A 22,217-nucleotide genomic window follows, 5' to 3' on the forward strand; every position below is an offset into this window, starting at 1 on the left:
CTGACAATGAACTGTACGACTGTTTGCTAAAGCAGGAAAGAGCAAGGCTTGGGATTCCCGAGTTCAATTTTAAATGCATTAGAAGAATTCTTCCAGTAATTGCAGGCACCTTTCCATGTACTCTATTCCTCCATGCTCCAGCTTCTTCTGCTCTTCTCCTAGCTATCTCCCACCCATCATTTCTCAGCCTATCCTGCACTGTTTAAAATTCATAGGGTGCATTTTTAAATATGCCACATAGGCCTTTTACTTCTCCCTCCCATCCAACAGAGATGGATAGAGAAAACTTTTCATTGTATTTTTAATAGACATTCCCTAGCAATTTATTAGATGTGACTGCCTAAGCCAACAACACAATGAGTGAAATTCAGCCCTGGATCACCTCCCACAAATTCCTTGGAATTACGTTGAGGATGAATTTGGCTCTAAGATTTTTGTTAAAGAAGTTGTTCGCATTCACAAGTCATTTACCAAACAAAATGAAAAGTTATCTAGTAACATGGGGAGTATAATGGTACAAGCAAACATCTGAACCTGAAACAGATGAAACAAGAAGCAGCCAAGAGCAATAAACTCGCAAGGAAACATAGATGCCACTGACTAAGGCCAGACAGACATTTATTGGAAGCCAAGATGAGTAAGCCTTACCACTTAGAGTTACGTGATCCTCTTTGGAGGCACTCTGTGTTTCTTTTAACTGGATCTCTGAGCTCACATCCACTTTTCTTCCAGATAACTGTAAATAGGCTTTGAGAGAGGCAGGTACCTTGACTGTAATTGAACCTGGTATAAATTTAAATAAAAGAAAGTTAGTTTAACACTGAGATCAAAGCATGACAAAGGCAATTATTTAACTAACTTGGATCAAGGTATCATTTGTTTGGTGGGTTTGGTTTTTTTGGTTGGTTGGTTTTTTTTAAACAGCCTTCACACACAGTAACCTCTTTTTTTTTTCTGAAAGGATAAATGAAGATATCTTCATTTATCATAACCAGAATACTGTATTTCACACGTAAAAAGTGGTGTAACAGTATTTCTTTAGCAGAGATGAAAATTACCATTGACATATACTGCTGGCAACAGCTCTTGGCACAAGATGTAATTACAGGAATGATCAAGGGAAGCAAATCTAATAGATCTCACAATTATTATGACTTCAGTTTCATCTTCTTGTTGCATATTTACAGTCCCGAGCAAGGACAGGGGATCAGATTTGTTGATTAACCCAGCCACTGCATGGCACATTATGAGAGAACTGCTCCTGTGGAACGAGGAGATGCCACTTACACACTGTGAATGCTACCAGTTGTCTCTGCTTTCCTGCGCAGGGCCAGCTGTTCTCATCCCTGAACAGATGCAGTCTCAGAAGTGACTAACCAGTTTAGACTATGTATCACCAAAACGTAAACTACTAGCAAAATCACAGCTTTGGTGGCCTGAATAATTCTACCCTTGAGATTAAAAACAGAAATTCTGACCTCTGCATCCCCTAAATATGTGTTTCCATGCATCAGACTGAGGCAGATGCTGGGCCCCCAACCTGCCCATGTCAGTCGTATTTGGAATTACTCAGTCACAATGTATGGAAGCTGCACCCTACACATGAAAACAAAAACCCACTGAAATTTAGTATACTCTTTATGTATACGTGCTCCGTAGTTTTTGCACAATTCCAACATTCACTTTAGAAAAACATTAAAAAACTTCCTTAAATACACTCCAAAATCTGAAGTAGGACACAATCAGGAAACTGATGTTATAAGAACTAAGTCGCAGTCAGAAAGCAACCCTCGCTTTGCAATTTAAATTCAGCAGAATCACTTGCCTATGACAGTCCTGATAAACACATAGCTGTCAGTATAATTTAAGCCTAAGTTTTGCTGGATACACAAAAGCCTTAGAATAAGAAAGGGAAAAGGTCTTCATCTTTGGGTCCCCCTTGGAGAATTGCTCAGTAATGTGACTCATGAAATCCAACACACATGCAGCTAATTTATCATGAACAGGGCATTTTCTACACTGCAGCTGTCAGCAGTTACTCTGAATTTACAGGGTAAACGAAAACAGAACTTCATCAACTTTGCCTTTACTAAACTGTGCTGCCAGAAGTAATGTCAGGCAATGTTTTGAAAAATAACATTAATTAGATTTTATGAAATACATTCCTCTTTGCTACTAATTCAAAGAGATGTGAGTTAGTATTAAGTGATTCAAAAGGTAACTAGGAAATAATATAGAAAATATTAAATACTATATATATCTCTAATATAAAAATAAATTTCTTTGCACCAATGGAACCAGAATAGCTCGCACAAAAGATTGGCACAAGTGATTTAATGCATTTCTTTCATTGTTCCCCTTCTGAGTAACTGCTAGGCTTTAATAAGGCCCAGGCATTGTCTCACAGACCAGAGGAGGGTACCAAATACCATGTTCATTTAAACCACCTGAAGTGCCTGACATGATGGTTAAAGTCAGCCATAGAAATGCTGTAGTGGGTTTTTTGCAAAACTAGGGTTAACAAGATGTATTCAGGGCTTTGTTGTTTGCCATTCAGAAGATGTGACACTGTAAAACTATGACTCCAATTTCAGAAGTGAGTTTTTAGTTAAGAAGTTAAATTCTAGTAGTCAGGAGAAAGAAGGATGAATGTTAGGGTAAGATCCTCATCTTTGTTTTTCTGCCTTCCAATTCCAATATGGGACATTTCACCAGGAAAAGGCAGAAAAAAAAGAAATGGAAACGTGATAGTTGTCACTCTGCACATACATTTATCAGACCGTGGAGTAAACTGCACTCGAGGCAAAGTGAAGACTGTAATCCAAGTCAACTCCGCAGAATTCTGCTGGGTAGATTGCCAGGAAAAAAAGTATTGAAAAAAAAATATTCTGTAATTCATTTTAAGTATCATTGCCCCTTACAGAGTGTACTGTATTATAAGTGTTTATACACATTTTCTAATCATGAGGTAAAAAAGAATGAAGATAACCAACAATCACAAACTCCTTTTTTCCAGACAGATAAACAAAATAACCCTTTTACCTCCTTTTCTTTTACATCATAAGCTGCCACAAAAAACATTTGGTTTAGTTTGCTAACCTTTCTGGGATTTCAGATCCACTTTTCTTAATTGACTGACATAAACATCTATTGTCCCATGATGCGTAGAAGCTTTTAGACTTCCATCTGATGAATCTAAAAAAAAAAGATAAAGAAAATAAAAGAACTTCTGTATCATTTGCTATTTTTAAATGGAAATTTGCTGGAATCTTTCTTTGTACTTTGAACTGATTTTGTCAATTCTTTTGCGTTTGAGAAATATCTTATATTAATTTACTGAATATCAGACTTCTCTTAGAAAAATAGGTTTCTGAACAAAACTTCTCCCCCCCAAGTCCAGAGCTGCAGCATACGCTGGTCCCGAGGCCACAGCAGCTGTTGCTGGACTTGTAGCACCTACGAGCCCTCAAAAACACTCCCCTCTTCCTACAAGGATGGATTCATCTTTGTGCAAAGATCAAGAACCAAATCAGAACTCTAAGATCTATTTTAGTTCCCAAAAGATTTCATTTGCTCAGACTCTGCACAGGGAACTTTACCCAGGAAAGCTACACCATGCAAACAACAAGCAATTGTGCATTGTGACGTCTGTGTAACAACACGAAGTGTTACACGAAGTGTTATTACAAAACCTGTGTTATCAGGCTTTGTAAAGTCTGATTCACTACACCCAAATTTTAAACAAATATTTGAGATTAAAGCACAATAGTTAAGTGCAGCATTTGTTCTTTGCCTGGGAATAGAGACACCTACATTTTCTTCTATAGCTTATTAGCTGAAATTTATGTTAACAAAACTTTCTGAAGAAACCTTTTTACAATAGAAAGCCTTTAAGAAGCCTTAATTGTACACGTGATAGGTTATCTTTAATTACTTGCAATGTATTCCAGTTTAAAATACACAAATTTCCACAATATTACAATGAAGTCCTAAAGAGCTAACAGCTGAACTACTGAACAGACCTACAGCTGATAAAAATTGCAAAGAAATTATGAGTAACTCGAGAGAAGCAAAAAAAAAAAAAATGTACATACATGAACAAAAGGTAGTCAATGAAATAGCTTTTTAGATACACTGATAGAAAGGAAAGGATTGGCAAGAAATCTTGAAATACTGATAGAGACTGTTTTTCTTAGTTTCTGGATGTGCACAGAAAAAGAAACACAACAAACAAAGCAACAAACTTTCAGAACTAGCTAAAATAACAAAATGAAACCTGAATGAAACTTCTCATTTTAAAAGTAAAAATATTAATGAGAGAATGAAGTTGATTAATAACAACAAGGATGCCTAGCATTAATGCCTCAAGCTTGCCATACAGTTTTTGCTCTAAATACACTCATCTGAAACTTTTCTGATGCCAGATCTCAAGCACAGATGTAGAAGATCAGTGTACTACATACAGAAGTAAAAACATAGAAAGAGATTATTATCCCAGAGCTAAAACTGATTTCTTTGGAGGGGAAAGGAATTAAAAAAAGTAGACAATCCATATTTAGTCAGCTGAGAATCTGAGACTATGTTTGACGAAACAAGAAAACAATAACAACTGGAATTGGGTGGGAATGTCTTTCCCATCTCAGTAGATAGTGTTAAAGATGTTTTGTTTCAAATCTGAAGAAAAAAAAAATCAACTCTTTGTTAACTGAAATTAATGAACTGGGGAAGAAAAATGTTTTTGTTGTGTAAATCACAATGAAACATTTTATTGCTAACTTTTTAAAATGCTTGTAAGTTTGAAAATTAAAATCGTTGAAACAGAAACAATTTATATAAATCAATCTTTTTAATGAAATTTTTTTACTAGCAATAAATCACATTTTCATATAAAAGCTACTTTTGCAGATATTCCAAGTCAAGTTTAATAACAGCCAATCACTGAGATTCCACATAACCTTGACAGAGATTTTGTTGGCAACAGATACAGGAAATATCCAGCCTCTAACTCTTCTGCTTTAAACAAAACATGCAATTAGTTCCTTTACCTGCACTACGAAGAAAGGAGAGTTTCCTGTGATAGGACAGTGACTCTATCCAGGGAGAACAACTGCCATCAGCCTGTGCAACACCACCACCTGATGCTACTTTACAGGGAAAAACATTTATTCAGTGAATCCTTCCTCTTCCCACTCTTCAAATGCAAAAACCAGGAGATTCTTCACTGTGGAAAGATGCCTTTTGCAAATCTACTAGCCCACTTCAAGATTGAACAAGGAGTTTCTTTCTAGATTTTCAGTTATGTGTGTATATATATATATATGTGTATATATATATCTATGTCTATGCATAAAAAATCTGAATTCTAATTTTCTGAGAGTGACTGGATTCTGCATGTAGATAGCTCAAACAGAATAAAAGATACAGGAAGTGGGCAGTAGGCATAGGTTCACTAAGGCACAGATTTACCTTGAAAGTACAAAAAACTAAAAACCAGACCAAACAACAACTTGAGGGAAAGCAGAACACTGTTTGGGAGGGTGACTTACCAGGTTTTGACTCCCGGAGTACACCACTGACCAGAAGTTTCTTACAGCAGAAGAAAACACAGCAAAGTTTCAAAAACACTGAGAACCTCGGCATCATTAGCTAAACCCTAAAGCTGACATTACAATACTTGTTCAGCTTTGATCTATGGAAATAACATGAAATATATTTTATGGAAACAACTGAATATGATTAATGGTAGGGATTTTATGGCTATGATATTAAATACAAATACTTAGATACAAATAAGAATGCTGAGAGACTTAAAGTTGTTCATCACTCTGCAAAGTCTACTAAAGATGCTGTTTAATTTTTGTATCTCTGTAACACTAAACAAATGAGAAGAGGGGAAAAATTGAAAACGGGTTAAAAACAGCAAATATGAGGTTATGTAACAAAAAAGGCCAAGTGTAAATAAATAAATAAATGAATATTTCAACAAGAAAAATTACCCTGTGTCAAGTAACACAATCTGGTAGGAAAAAAAATGAGTTTGCTAAGGACTGACAATTCCCTGACAAGGGGAAATACAAGGATGAATCGTTCTACTGGAAAGAGAACAGATGAGTACTCTTGAGCAACTTCAGCTATTTAAGAATTTACTAGTACAGAAAAAATAAAAACAAACTAAAAAAAGCTACAAAGCAAGTTATCCTTGACACAGTTTTTGTTAAGCTTTATGAAAAATAGGTTTTCTACCACAGACACCAGCTATATTAGCCTTTATAACTCAAAAGAAGAATTCTGACTGTGGTCCCAAGACGGGCGAACCTGTACGTGCTCAGGATCAAATAGAAGTGATGTGTTCTAACAAAGATACTAATTCTCGTTAGTTAAGAAAATCAAAATAAGTTACAAAGACTGGTATGTGAAGTAATATGCTGAAACTACATTAAAGGGCATATAAATAGTGCCCAGAATTCAGTTTTCATGGAATAACCTTAAAAATAATCTTACACAGCAAACAAAAGTAGTGGTTTTCCCCCCCCCAAACAGTCCATTATCTGCATTTAGCCGTTTTAGTAGTACAGCTTGAAGAATAAACCACATTAACTGTATCGTCTTTTTCAAGTTAAGATCACTGAAAGGTCCTCAAAAGTGACAAAACTGAAATATCATTCAGAACATTCAGTATCTCTTCTTCATTTTATAGAGCCAAGTACTAAAAAAAGGAATAAACACAAGTGATCTTTCCTTACTCTAAGAAAAAACAATTACTTTTCCTAATAGCACATAACAACTGACCTTGCTTATGTTAAAATCAGCTACAAAACTGATTTCAGTAGGAAAGCACAAAATATTTATTGTGCATGGTTAAAGATAGAAGCGTAAGATTCCAACATATCTGAAGTATGAGAAAGATTTTATTCCTACTTAACCATCTATTTAGTATTGTTTTTCATAAACACTAGTCAATTTTCTTGCTTTGTTGTTCAAAAACTTTCACATGAAAAATATTATGAGAAACCGAAATGTAGACACTAAATCCACTAACTACACATATTACTAAAAATCATTAGCAGTCCTTGCCACGCTCACCATCCAGACCTGGCAAAACAAACAACATTACACAGAAAGCAAAGAAATCTCTCATGAAAACAATTAATTTGCTAACTAAATTGTCCAAGCTGTCCTTTTATCTCTAAATGATCTATTTTCTACCTTGATTTTAAAGTTTTACCCATTGGTTTTAAAGTCTCTTTTGGGTAACTTATTTTGTCCAAAAAAATCATTGCATATGTGCCTCAATCCTGCATCAGAAATGTGCCAGGTACAACTTCACCTCAACAAGCTTCTGACCTAATGTAGGCCAAATAGGATCTTCCCCTTCAAATATCTATCCACGCCGTCCATACCTATGCATCTTCTTCCATAGACTACACCAAGTTTTTAATCATCCCTGCAAATCAATTGGCTACAGATGTCTATTATTTTAAATGTTTAAGAGACTGATGAGGTGGAACTTCTGAAGAGATTCCTGACAAGATGCATGTATGAGATTGTCTATAATACGAAATCCCCACAAAACCTCTTGTGGGAGTTTCACTAAATTTTGTAAAACTGCTCAGCAGTGAGCCTCAAGTTCAAGGCCAGTAACTAGCAGCAAACTCCAGGGTCAATACTGGGTCCAATCCTGTTTAACGTCTTTATTAATGATCTGGATGATGGAGCAGAGTATACCCCCCCAATTTGCTGGTGACACAAAACTACAACAAGTAGCCGAGATGCCAGTTTTTAGAAGTAGCTTCTCCGGGACATAAGCTCTGTCCAGAACGCTATATAATATGCACTCACAAGGACAAAGAGAAGGGAGCGGAACATCGAAACAAAGGCTGATGATGAAAGCAAGTAGTAATTCAGAAATTAGCAGAACAAGGCAAACTGACACCAACATATTTAAAAAATATATAAATTAAGAGTTTCTTGGATCTCAATATACAATTTTCCTTGCTAGAGTAAGTCCCTGCTGCCCACAAGCTGGTTAAGGTTGTTTCTTCACCTCTGAAATGACACAACCAGCATAAGCTTTATCATTTCTGACTATACTAAGCGCAGAAGATTCATTACTTCAATACATAATTAGGTTAAACATAAGTAATCCAGTAAGGAAAAACAGGGTTTTTTTGAGCTGGTAGGGGAAAATTTGGCTTGGCAGCAGAGTAGAGAATATATAATCAGAGGCCATACCAGTAACATTGAGAAATAAGCTAATTCTAGCAGGACTGAACACGAGCCAGCAGTATGTCCTGGCAGAAAAGAAGCCCAACATTATCCTTGGCAGTGTTAACTAGAGCATGGCCAGTGTACCAAGGGAAGGGATTACCCCCCCTCTACTCAGCACTCATTAGACCACACCTGGAACACAGCACTGGGGCTCCCAAGAGAAGGGAGACAGCAATACACTGGAGTGAATTCAGCAGAGAAACACCAAGATAGTCAGGGTGTGGAGCACCTTCCCCATCAGGAGAGGATGAGGGATGAGGGCTTGCTCAGTCTGGATAATGGACTGCTTCAGGACATGACAGCAGCTTCCTAGTATCTGTGAGGAGGTGATCAAGACGACAAAGCCAGGCTTCTCAGAGTGGTATATGATGAGAAACAACAGACATAAGCTGAAACAAGAGCGTTTCAGTCTGTATAGAAGGAAAATCTTTTGCGCCCTAAGGACAGTCTAGCAGTAGAACAGCTTGCACAGAGAAGATGTAGTCTGCATCCTTGGAGGTTTTCAAGACCACAGGATAAAGCCCTGAGCAACCTCACAGTTGGCATGGCTTTGAGCAGGAGGTTGGAGACTAGAGACTGCTTGAGCAGGGCTCTGGACAAGATGACTTCCAGAAGCCCCTTCCAACCTCAACCATTCTATGATTTTGCAACTTCCTGAAGGCTCTTCCAACCTGAGTTTTCCTGTGAATTCACCACATAAAAATTTAAAAGATTAAGCTAGTTCTAAAAAACAAAGTACTCCATTACTTTTTGTAAGATAATTCAGATTTCTAATGACTATTTTAAGTAGTAACTTAAACTAGAAATAAAAATAGGTCCGGTTGTTTTAAATTAAGAAGTCATTAAAAACCCATAGAACATTTGTTAGAAGTAGGAAGCTTCTAGTATAGGGTTGGAAAACAATTTGTCAGTAACTAAGAAACTCACAGTATAGAAAAATTAAAAAAGGAATAATTCCTACTTCCATATTTTAACAATGTCATGTGAAACACTGCCATATGCCAGATGCTTAAAAATCAGACTGAATTTTGGATAAGAGTCTTCAAAAAATAAAAATAGATTTACACAAACAAGTAATACTCCAATAAAACAAATCCCAACAAATAAAACTATTTTATAAATAATAAAAAGGCAGAAAATTAAAGAGGAGAGACAACAGCATTGTTTTCCTGTTTTAATGCAGAATTATGCAAGAATAAGAAACTGTCAATACAGTCACTTGCATTTTCCCCAAAATATTTTGAAAAACAATCCAGCACTCACATTTGACTTGTAAAAAAACCTCAAAAGGAAAGGATACATCCTCAAAATCTAGAAGTGAGTGCATTTTTTTTCAGTTAATTGATAAAATTCTGCCTCCAGTGAAATAAATAATTACACCCCTATGAAAACCCAGCCAAGGAAGTTGGAAGATCCAAGTTGTTCTTCCTATTTCTATCAGCAAATCCCTGTCAGGCCTCTGGCAATCCAACAAGCAACCTTGTGGCATAAGTTTCTCATACACAAAAACCTTTCACTTAAAACTTTACATTTTCTTTCCCAAGTTTTTAGAGTTAAACCACTGGATTTTAAAAGTCTTTTACCTTTGGAAAAATCCATAAAAGTCTCAAGGATTTTTAATGCTCTTCAGGAAGAAATTAAGTCTAACTACTGCTTTCAGTATTGAAATCTGAAAAATAAAGTTTATTCAACTGTAAGATGTGTCCTAATGTTTAAGCTGAACCTGGTATAATAAGGAAAATAACCATCATCTGTTGATGGAAAAACCTACCTCCTGTGTTAAGAACCCTTTATTTAAACACTCTTCATACTCTATGAGTTTATTTAACAGAAAGAAAAACAGACTAGCAAGCTTAATTTAATCCTGTGGTTTAATGACTAACTCATAAGAATGTGTATTGCATTCATTTTCCAGGACTGTTAATATAGATTGCTTAGAAACATAAGAAGAGTTGTAACAGTACAGATCGTCCCTGAACAATGCTTAATGAGTGGCTATGGTTACTACCATTAGCAGAAGTCTTTGAGATTTGGGGCTATAACCAAGTTTTACAGAAGGGGAAAATCCTTCTATGTCCATTCAAGAGACAAAGCCTTGACTATGATTCTGTTACTTCAATCTTCTGTCATAGAAATAACTAGAATTTGAGTTTCTCACTTCTATGTTGATGTACTATGATATATGTTGTATCAGTTGCATTTTATAACTGATAACGCTGTTACCCTATTGCATAAAAGCTCAAGTTCTTGAAAGAAAATTTGAGCCATTTTTATTTCTGAAGGGAAAATTATGATCAGTGTAATAGTTTGGAAATGTTGTTTAAATTATCACTAGCCTTTCCCCCCCAAATATGTAATATATCAATGATTAATGCTTTGTGATACAAAAATTAAACATAGCTAATCATTGATATCGACAAATATAAGATAGAGAACTAGGTTAAAGGCAAAATGATTGCATTTGATGTACGCTTAGTGTTTTCTCAAGTCCTTTTATCCCAACTTAACCTAAAGGATGACACCTAGACTCAGTCTAAGTTGTGCAAAGCCCAGCGGGTATTGTGGTACCAAAAGCATTGTGCCTTGCCCAACTGCAAAGGGCTGACAGTCACGTTTGGAAAGGATCTCCTTCAGCTACAGAGCTACCAGTGCTATTCCTAAAAAGAAAAGAGGGCAAAAACATCCGTGAGGAATCACCTGCTTTTTACTTTCCCTAGGAGTATTTAGCTTTTAAAAAGGAGAAGGGAAGATTTCGAAAAAGAGAACTCTCAAAGAGGCGGCAGAACCTACCTACTGTGATACTCCCTGTTTTGGTCTGAAGGCTGGTGTTACCTATTAGGAAAAGAAAAGGGGGAAAAAATGTTAAAAGCATATTTTTAAACTGATTTCTGAAATCATAACAAAGGCTAAAGTAATGTGATCCTATACAAGGGCATCATAGTTGTAGTATTATATCTGATTTGCATATAAAAGCAAACTAACATAAACCAGTTATATTGCTTGAGTATTATTGCTCTACAAACAAAAATTTCAGCATGTGGGTAACAATGAGGTGATTCCAGACAGTAAAAGCACTGAGTAAAGCTTAACGACACAGACTGGATGTGAGGGAAAGAAAAGCAGAGAGCCATTGGGAGGCTAAAGCACAATATTTACTTATTTTATTTTGGGCCTTTTTTATTTTTTTAAATTGCTCTGGTGCCCACACCACCACTATGGATGATTTAAGTAGTTTAATAGCATGAGTAACACAAGCGGTTTCTATATTCCTCTCTTATATAGATACATATATGTTCCCCTCCTGTCCAATGGGGAGGACATTTTTGCTTTATCCTCAAAGGCTCCTTCCTGGACTCACTAAACACGACCTACTGCCTCCAAACTTATTCTTACATGCATGACACCCCTCGTTAATGCTTTTCATTGACTTAAGTGAGATCTGAGTGTGTTGGACAAACTGGAGAACATCAAACAAAAGAGTGCATAAAGCATAAAATGTAGAATGGTCTCCTACTGAACTTGTGACACTTTAAACAGGCACTGGTGTTCTAACCTTAAAATCTCAAAATACATACTCCTCCCCTTTACCTATGGCATCAAGACAATCTGGAAGCAGGACAGATGTACCTCATAACAGAAAAGCCATCTATAATACTAACAGTCTAACAAAGTTGGTAGAAACTTCCATAGTTGCGTGTATGTTGCACATGTATAATTGCCTAAAAATTGTTTTAAATTAAAAAAACTAAACCACAACATGTCATTTCTGCCACTCCCTCATCCTCCCGGGAGGATAAGAGATTAAGAAGTGAGGTTGATCACAGTAATTTAGTCCAATTTAGAAATACAACAATTTTCAGAGTTTTTGGAAGAGGCCTTTAAAGTTGGTGCAAAAAAAAAAATAAAAAAAAAAAAAATCAAGCTCTGCTTCCATCTTCTGTAATTGCACAGTAGTAAACAGCCATGAGGGTGGAATGAATTCCACTGTATATGACCTGTAGTGTTTTTCTTAGCAGTCTGTGGGCTGAAAGCTAGAAAAGCAGCCTGTCATCAATATTCTTTAATTCATCATTTCAAGCACATACTGTACAAAATACTTAGGGGTTCTGAAAATCAGAGTAGAAACAAAACCATATTTCAATGAACTTGAAATATATTTGGCTTTACTGTTTGCTGTTTTTAAAAGGCACACTATAATTATCCCACCCTTTTCCCCATTTTATCATGACTAGTACTTATTTTTCTGAAACCTACAAGAAAAGCCTAGGGTTTTGTCAGCTAGCAACTCCCATGGGGCTGAAGCTAGATTATATTCCGTTTGAATACAGCCCCTGGGACTTGTGGATTGGCTGGTTTGTTCTTTGTTTTCCTGGGATTTTTGTTTCCTGTTTTGATAAGCAGGTCCTTGAAAAAAACTAAGTATTTGGAAATCAAACTCTTATTAACCACAGCCTTAGATGGCAGATACAACTAATGTTGTGCAATGTAAACATACTAGTGTGATAGGCTCACCTCAAACATCTAGCTAGAACAAAAGTTGCTTTTAAAGCAGATAGGAACATCCTGCTGTGTTGAGACCTGCAGTGTCTACAGACAGTGCACAGAAGTGTACTTTTGGTTATGCAATTGTTCCATGAAGGCCAACGGTTGACTAAATTTTTAAGCTAGCCAAGAATTTTTTGAACACATCAAGGGCAAAGAGAGAAAGACCTGACCAAAGGTAATTGCTAGTTTGATTATTACATCCAACTGACTTCAGCATTGTAGTGCAATACTATAAAGTCCAAAATAGAATCACAGAATTGTCTAGATTGGAAGGGACCTTTAAGATCATCTAGTTCAACCATCAACCTAACTCTGATAAAAACTCTGAATACTGAGGACAGTTGCTTAGCATTTCTCTTTTTATTGCTTCTGAAGAAACAGTTATCTTTTCTACCATGTGCAAGCTTTGCTTCCCCATAAACACTATAAATTGCTAGTCAGGTTCAGTATAGGATTAGGGGCAAAAAATGGCTAGGGATGCAGATAAAGGTATTACTTTACACTGTATCATTTCCATTCCTTCAATTTGTTTTGAATGCTCTCAAGGTGGCAGAGTTATTCTGGTGTACAGAAAAAGCAAATAAACCCCCGTGCAGCTTTTTACCACTTTGACTTTGCATTTTAAATTTGCATCAGACTAAAGCAGAGACATGCCTAAAAAGGAAAAAAATAAAGTTTCTACAGTCCCATTTTATATACAGTGAAATCCAGGAAAATAGCTGAAATTTATGGAACATACTTTGGTATATCAGATTCTTTTAAGAAGGGATTATAGAGTATTAAGCTCAAGCATTATACTATACTAGCTTTGAAACACTGCAGATTTTTACTTTGTCTTATCCTGTCAGTGACCTGACTAAGGCAGTTACATGTTCACCTTTTCCTATATATTAATTAGTGGGTAAATATATAAAGTAACTTCAACAACCATGTTTTCCAGGGCAATTCTCTTACATAATGAAACAGCTACTAGACTATGATAGAAGAAAAGGTTGAAAGCAATTATAAAGTCCTGCACATGAGACAAATCAACCCTGTAAAGCAGTAGAAGTTGAGTGCTGACTGTTTGCAAAGAAGGTTTGCAGGTAAGGACTGGGGCATCTTGGACACCATCTTCAGTATGAGTCGGTAAAGGAGGTCAACTGCATACTGAGCTGTATGGTTAACGGTACAGCCAGCAGGCAAAGCCTTCTTGTGAGACTGCATTTGGAATATTGTGTCCAATTTTGGGCTTCCAAGTCAAGAAAGACACTGATGTACTTAAGTGATACCAGAGAAGGGTATTGAGAAGATTAGGGGCCCAGAGCACACTAAAGATACTCAGAGAACTCGGTTTGTTTTGCTTGAAAAGGAGAAGACTGAGGGAGAATCTTCTTGTGGTCTTCAACTACCCAATGGGATGATATAGAGAAAAGAAACAGACTCTTCTCATGGTGATGCAGTAAGAAGGGATAATGGCTATAAATTGCCACAATGGAAATTGTTATTAAAAAAAAAAAGAAAGTTTTTTCCCACCAGAAGGATAATTCAGAACTGGAACAAGTCACTGAGAAAGGTCATGCAATCTCTGTCCTTGAGAATATTCAGAGCTCAACCAGACAAGGCCATAAGCAAGTTTGCTCTAATTGAGCCCAATTTAAGCATTGGTTTGGACTAGATATCAAATTCCTCTCCAACCTAAACTATTTTCTGAATAAAATAAATTAATAATTGACACAACTCAATCCAACACTTTGAGACAGTTGCAAAGAAGGGTTTCCTTTTTCTCCTACGTGTCCCCCTGTGTGGAGAAGTTTCATTATAGCGTTTTTGCTACTTGGACAAAGTAGCACATTTCTCAGTCTCGGAGCTGTTGTCCTTTTGGTTTTTAAGTGTCAACTAGAAAGCTCAATGGTGTCTGACATCTGTAATGCCCATTACAGAAACTAATTAAAATGACTCAAAACCAATTTCTTCAAAATAGCACATTATTCATTTGCCACCAAAAGTATGAAGCATGCGAAAGAGCAATTAAAAATGCCTACATGCATATTCTATTACCTTTACCTTTTTTTTTTTTTTCTTGGCAAGACTGATTAGATTCAATAGGCACCATTTACCCCCTTCCCTTCAGTTGTGGGTTGGACCACAGAAAAAGCTGTGTGTACTCAGTGATATTTCCATAGATATCTTAATCCCCCATTCTAAGGGCATCTTAAATATTTTACTGACTTCAGAACTAAGACATCTGCTGGGAACAGTCCATTTCTGGACACCTCAATCTAGCTTTCTTATTGGATATATGAATTACTTAGATTTTACATTAAAACGTGCCTGCAAAATGCAAGCTATTTTGTTATTTTGAGACAGCATTTCTCAAAATCCTTGTAGTGTATAATATAGGCCATTTCAGAGATAGCAATTTTAATAGGAAAACGAGTAAGAAAGACACCGTTAAGTAAAATCTTAAATTCTATTAAGTTTTTAAATTATTAGTACATATAAACACAACAATTATGCACTGCAAGGAGTAAAATCTAGAAGACATTAAAAAGTGAGTTAAACTCAATTTAAATTAAAAGTCAAATATTCAAACTACCATTTGTATTCATCCTACTAACAGCAATATAATCATTTTATAAAAAACATGACAGTAATTTTTGGGACAGTAATAATTGGAACTGTTTAGTGTGAGGAAGAGGAGGCTGAGGGGAGACCTCATCACTCTCTACAACTACTTGAAAGGACACTGTAGAGAGCTTGGTGCTGGTCTCTTCGCACAGGTAATTAATGACAGAACGAGAGGGATTGGCTTCAAGCTCCAGCAGGGTAGGTTTAGACTGAACATCAGGAAAGAATTTTTCACAGAAAGTGTGGTCGGGCATTGGAATAGGCTGCCCAGGGAGGTGGTTGAGTCACCATCCCTGGATGTGTTTAAGAGACGTTTAGATGTGGTGTTGGGGGATATGGTATAGGGGAGAACTTTGTAGAGTAGGCTAGATGGTTGGACTCGATGATCCCAAGGGTCTCTTCCAACCTGGACGATTCTATGATTCTATGATTCTAATTTTTGTTGTATAATAAAAATATTGTTTTCAACAATGTTAAATGCACGGTGCACACAATATAAGCTCACTTTAAAAATAAAAAGCTCAGAAAAACTTTTGTTTGTCATTTGCTAGTATCATGCTGCTGGAGTTTTTTTGTCTGCTTGTTTTTTGTGACAGCAGAGATATTTAACTTCTGATGATATGCTCACGCCTCCATAACCTGAGGCACTGGACAGGAAGAACATTGAAGACAGTATCACTGTTACGGGATTGCTTAAGGACTCCAATACAGAATCATTACAGCATTTCTACATAGAGTCAGTTTTAGTCTTTCAGGTCATAATTTTAATTCCATTCAGACTCTTCCTGAGCCCAGTTTGTACTCAAGCTGACACTGTTGCAATTGTACAGTCTGAGTCTCAACTACAAAATGGATCCCAGGCAGGTTTGTAAACTTTGTGTCGCTCTGACCTTGAAGTTCTCTGTTCAGAAGCAATGATGTCTAGCTCAGTTTTGTGCACAGATGTGCTGATTTTATGCCAAGTATAATTTCAGGAGATTTTCAGCTATAGGGAAATAGAGGGTTTAATTGCCTGAGGTACAATCTATCCAAGTGCTTACAAACAAAGCTACTACTAAAATTGAGCTACCTCATGAGCAAAGACTAGAAGTAAAAGTGATCATTCTTCTCCTAACATGAAATGAGGAGTTCATTTTTTCTGCTAATATATGTGTGCGTGTGTGTATATATATATGCTATATAATAATTTAAAACACTTTAAAAGTATTTGCTCTTACTATTAAAACATGGTTGAGGAGCATGATGTTTTGCAGAAAATATTTTTGTGAAAAAATAGAAGTACTGAGCAAGTGTCAATGTGCAATTGTTTTTAAAAGAAACAGCTAAAATAACGTTAGGTGTTCCAGATCCATTTTGCAGACAGCTCATGAAAATAACTGAAGTAACTTAAGAAATATCTGTATAACTTGGATACAATTCTATTTGTTTGCACTGTTGTTCAGCTAAACAAGAAGGAAGCAAGTCACTAAGTACAGCAGTTGTAATTTCATTTTTGTATCAAGAGAACAAAAATAAACTTTTGGATGTGCACAGAAGCATGAACATGCCCACAACTCATCATTCCACAGTATCATTATATGGGTCTGGAGTTAGAAAGAATCCAAAACAACACAGCTTAGACAGAAATACTAGTAACAATACAGTCTACATGCTAGAAAAATGTAATAACAAGAAGAAAAAAAAAATTAAAGTCTTATTTCTGGTTACGCATGCTGAAGTGAACTTTACTTAACAGGTTTAGAAACCAGTCTTAAGTTTACTCTAAATGAACAAAGGAGTTGCTCCTTTAAGTCAGAGCCAAGAGTCATTTTTGAAGCAAGATGACAACACAAAATTGCTAAGAAATTGCAGCAATTTGTTTATAATGTATATAATTTCCAGGAAATCTGGAACTCTGACCCAAGGAATTTTCACTTTGTACATCCTCCAGTTTTACTTAATGTTTAATCATCACAAACACATTACAGCACAGTCAGAATTCAGTGGGAAATTTGTTAAATTACAAAACCACACCAGATTCCAGCCCTGACTGCTGTTTATATAAAAGACAATCCAGTTAATTAGTTTCAGTTCTAGACAAAGGATGGTAAAGGGTGGATGATTAGAGATGTTTTTCACCCCAAAGAACATAAACTATCACCACTCAATTAGTATAAGGTGGTAGCACACACAGACCATTTCTGCTAAAAACTTAGCAATACAACTGAGTTCTACCATAGTTCTTAGTAGATGCTGTAAAAATTACTTCTCCTATGAAAAAAATAAAGGGTGGAGAGGGGGGAAAAGTCTCTTTACTACTTTTAGTATAATTTTCACCACTGAATTTTAAAATATTTTGACACCCTTAGTATGTGCAATGTATTTGTTTCCCATAATACATCTTTTGCTATTTCACGAGTGTGCTTATAAAATTGTTTTAAAAATAAATACAGTATGCTATATGGTAAATTAATTCTCACCAATTCAGTCTCTAACAAATACAGAACTCTTCTGTCCATATGCTGTGCACAGTTGATTCAGTGATAGTCTATAGCATTAGTCCATTTGTTACTGTGAACATTATGAATACCCTCAAAGCAGCTAAATTTGTAACAGTATTTCCTTCTTACCGTGAATACTTCCCAGCATAATATCACCAGCTACTGAAGACAGAGATGATGATTCTGCATAGAGATACTTAGTTTTCAGTAGCCCATCTTCAGTAGATATGTTGATGGATGTCCCCTGCAGCTTCTCTATATTCACACTCTAAGAGAAATAAACATAATGGAAAACTTGTCATCACAGTTTGAAAAGGCAGAGGGAAGTAACACTATTAGAGGCAAAACAAATGGAAAGCAGTTGTTGGTGCAGAATGAACAGAATCAAGTTCTTAGTTAAAAGCTACACAAGACAAAACAAAAACCCTTTTCATCTAAGAGCTCTGACCAACAAGTTAATGATTCTTTACAACATTCCCAGGAATTATTATATCCATCATACAGGTGAAGAACCCAAATAGTCACAAATGGCTGAAAAAATCCTTGACTTATTTTTAAAAACCAAAACATTTCATTTTGAAAAGTTAAAAAAGGATTAGCTTTAATAATGAAGGCTTAAGGTTCATATAATATTGTGACACTCAAAGCTTTGGTAATCAGTTTTATGCCACCATATACTGAAACATCTACTGTCTTTGTTAAAAATCTGCATAAACAGCTGAATGTAACTGGCTCACTTTGTAGACATAGCTTCAGTGAAGATGTGCAAAAAAGCCACAACTGCTCTTTTTCTCAGTATAATTGTTCGCATCACCTAGGTCACTCAGGCCTGTCTTGGACTTAAGCCTCAAGCTATACAAAGTCTTGAAAAATGAGGGATAAGATCACCATTTCTTCTTCTTTTCAACAGAAATTGAGAGAAAGGGTAAAATTTTAAAAGTTGCCCTATGGATACATTTGGGGAATAAAAGGGGATAGATTAAATTATCTATGTACAAGTAACTGGTTGTATGACATAACCTACACCTATCTGAACAAAACAGATCACAAGCTTGTGCAACTACCATATGAGTTTAATTCTATTCTTCCTCAGGTAAACTTGATTTATGATGTAATCATGCAATAGTTCATACTTAACTCGCACTCAATTTGTTTTTATTTTTCTTATGCAGACTAAGTGAATTACACAAAATCCTTATTCTTTACATGAAGTGATATATGGCCTTCAAGATCAAACCATGCCCTATGTCAAATTATCTTTAAATCCATTTTGTCATTATAGCATTGCCATCTTAAAGAAAAAAGTTAATACAAAAGAAGTCTGCTGACCCTTTCAGTGTTATATTACATTAAAAAAAATATGGATGAAGTAAGAGGTATTCTGACAAATAGCAGCTAGTGTTGTGCAAACTCCATGCTCTACTGTGTCAAAAAGTGAGCTAAAGAGGCTGGTTTAGTATGGACTTTATGACAGCCAAATGATACAGTAACCTTACCAATACGTACACACTCACCTTTACGCCATCTTTACAACTTAAGTCATAAGATTACAGAATGGACTACTGTCAATACTTTTTTACATGATGCTACCATACAAAGTCAATCTCCAAGGATGTAACAAACTACCTTTAAGAAAATCCGGGGATCAAAGTGCTGTGCTAGAATTAGACATATGTGACAGTCAATATCTACAATCTCTGATAGTGATGCTGCTTAGAACCATGATACAGAACCTACGCATCAACAATAAACAAACCCAAAGATCTTAAGGCATAATTTGTCACTACTGAAGTGACAGCAATTCAGCTTTTAAATCTTCCAATGCCTCTAACAAAACTCTAACAAGCAGAGACCTTAACAAACATAAGTTTACATTGCATCTGTCCTAGGAATGTTTCCGACAGAATACTGCACTACTCCCTCACCCACAATGGCAAAGTCTAAACCTGCTGTGGCATATGGCCAAAGCAACAAGGAAAACAAAAGCCACTGTCATTTTAGGCTCTATGATCTAAATCTGTTCTGAAGAGAGATAAATGACTTGCAAAGAACCTTTCAAGTTTTAGCAGGGCTATCATTGCTATCAGCACAATGAAAATAGAGCACAGCACACTTCAAGGCAGTGAGGGGGATAAATTAAAAATATCTGCATAGCTTGGGTGCCTTGTGGCACTCCTGTATGGGAAAAGAAAAGCTCAAAAAGCTGTATCTGTTACTATGGTATGCAAGTTTTGACACTATTTAGATGTTCTTCTTATTTAAATATTATGAAGTGCTTTATTATAAACAAGTTCACATACCCACTCATTTACCAGCCTCAGCTACCTTTCTTAAAAAAGCACAGCAATAAAAAGAGTTGTCTCAGCACATGATAAAAAGAAGCACCACGCCAGCTAGTTACTATAAAAAATAAAACAAACTACCAATACAATGAACATTTGTTTCAGAATAACCTGAATCACGGGGGAGAAGTCAGACTGCTCAAGTACAAGACTAAAAAAGTATTCTAGATAGGGAAAGCATAAAAAAAAGTTTGCTTTTTACCAAGACTAAATATGTTTTTGATCCCAAATTATTTAACCTTTATGAGTTTTTGGCAGAACATAGATGTTTGGCTCCGCTAAGTAAGTGTTACAGAAAAGTCCCTGTGGCACAGATTAGCTAATGACTCCCCAGTCAAACAAATTTGATTATTTTTGTCCATTGAACCACCAGGTTTTTGTGGAAAAATTCTCTCTCTTTAGAGGAGAGCCTTGGGAATTGCAGTTACTGAGACTGACCACATGCTCATGTTCCATCAGTTTCTTACCGTTTAAAGAAAAAGTGTCAATCTATCCTCATAAATCAGACTGAGAATGTTTTTGCACCTGAGCACATTTTCTAGATGAAAATTAGCATCTTGCTATGTTTAAATATGACTATTTAAGTTGGACTAGATGATCTCTAGAGGTCCCTTCCAACTCTCACAATTCCGTGATTCTGTGATAAAGAACTTCCTCACATATTCTTCTTGGTCTTCCTTTTTGTGCTATCCTTGCTCAAATATTTTACTATTGTCTTCTCCATTTTTTCCCTTAAAAATATCCTGTTTCTCAAGTGCTTGGTGTCCTTTACCACATCCTTTCCTTCCCCACCTCTGGGAGGGGGCTGGAAATGCTGACAGAGCCGTAATTACATAATGGTGACTGCAACTGATTGAAGAAACATCTCATACAAACACGCACAGGAGATATAAGTCTAATGGATTATGAACTGAAGTGGCAATTGAGAAAGGGTATCTCACACTGCCCTTCCTAACTACCCAGCAAAGTTTGTTAATGAGAAGCTGTGATGGATGCACTCGATCCCTTAACTAAACTAGCAGTAGTTTGGTACCAGCTCCAAAGGAAGGCCTGAGCCACTGCCAGGCCAAGAACTCGTAAAAAGGGACCCTAAAGATCATCTAGTTCCACCCCCCTGCCATGCGCAGGGACACCTCCCACTAGACCAGGCTGCTCAAAGCCCCATCCAGCCTGGCCTTGAACACTTTCAGGGATGGGGCATCCACAACTTCCCTGGGCAACCTGTTCCAGTGCCTCACCATCCTTATAATGAAAAGTTTCTAACCTCTTCCAGTTTGAAGCTACTACCCCTTGTCCTGTCACTACATGTCCTTGTAGAAACTCTGTCTCCAGCTTTCTTGTAGGCCCCCTTCAGCTACTGAAAGGCTGCTATAAGGTCTCCCCAGAGCCTTCTCTTCTCCAGGCTGAACAACCCCAACTCCCTCAGCCTGTCTTCATAGGAGAGACGTCCAGCCCTCTGACCATCTTCGTGGCCCTCCTCTGGATCCACTCCAATAGGTCCATGTCCTTCTTGTGCTGAGGACTCCAAAGCTGGACACAGTACTACAAGTGAGGTCTCTCCAGAGCAGATTACTGAAAACCCACAAAGGAGTAGTGACACAGTGAGCATCAATGCATATGAGCTTGGAACACTGATCATACAATTAACACATGAATAGCAGGTGGCTTTTCCAAGCCTCATTTATCAAGGAACAAAGAAAGCTGTAGATACAAGGAGTCTAATGCATACCTTTCCCACTGCATGTAATTTGACTATGAGCCAACCAGCTTATTCCATAAATATGACAACTTAAGTGAACCTTCTTTAAACTCTCCTTGCTAGGCAGCAGAGCTGTGATCTCCCCTTGAGCTGGGACATCTCTCAAGGTTGCTCCTTGAGGCAGAGAGACCTTTTACCAACAGTAGATCTTTAGTCAGTGACTGATAGCATGCTGTTGAAACATTAGTGATCCATGTAGCTATTTGTTATTAT

At 36.6% G+C, this 22,217-nt stretch overlaps 1 protein-coding gene across 1 annotated transcript in view; it reads right to left on the reverse strand.

Annotated features, from left to right (window-relative positions):
- The window catches only part of FAM185A (family with sequence similarity 185 member A), a 48,371-nt gene that overhangs the window by 10,352 nt on the left and 15,802 nt on the right, over window positions 1-22,217 (reverse strand). Inside the window, exons 4-7 of the mRNA XM_074144557.1 lie at window positions 18,033-18,171; window positions 11,059-11,100; window positions 3,100-3,195; window positions 649-783 (exon numbers count right to left, since the gene is read on the reverse strand). Of these exons, the coding sequence (XP_074000658.1) occupies window positions 649-783; window positions 3,100-3,195; window positions 11,059-11,100; window positions 18,033-18,171 (412 nt within the window). The remainder of the gene's footprint in view (window positions 1-648; window positions 784-3,099; window positions 3,196-11,058; window positions 11,101-18,032; window positions 18,172-22,217) is intronic.

This window comes from Numenius arquata, chromosome 2, assembly GCF_964106895.1.
Source record: "Numenius arquata chromosome 2, bNumArq3.hap1.1, whole genome shotgun sequence".
Classification (NCBI taxonomy): domain Eukaryota; kingdom Metazoa; phylum Chordata; class Aves; order Charadriiformes; family Scolopacidae; genus Numenius; species Numenius arquata.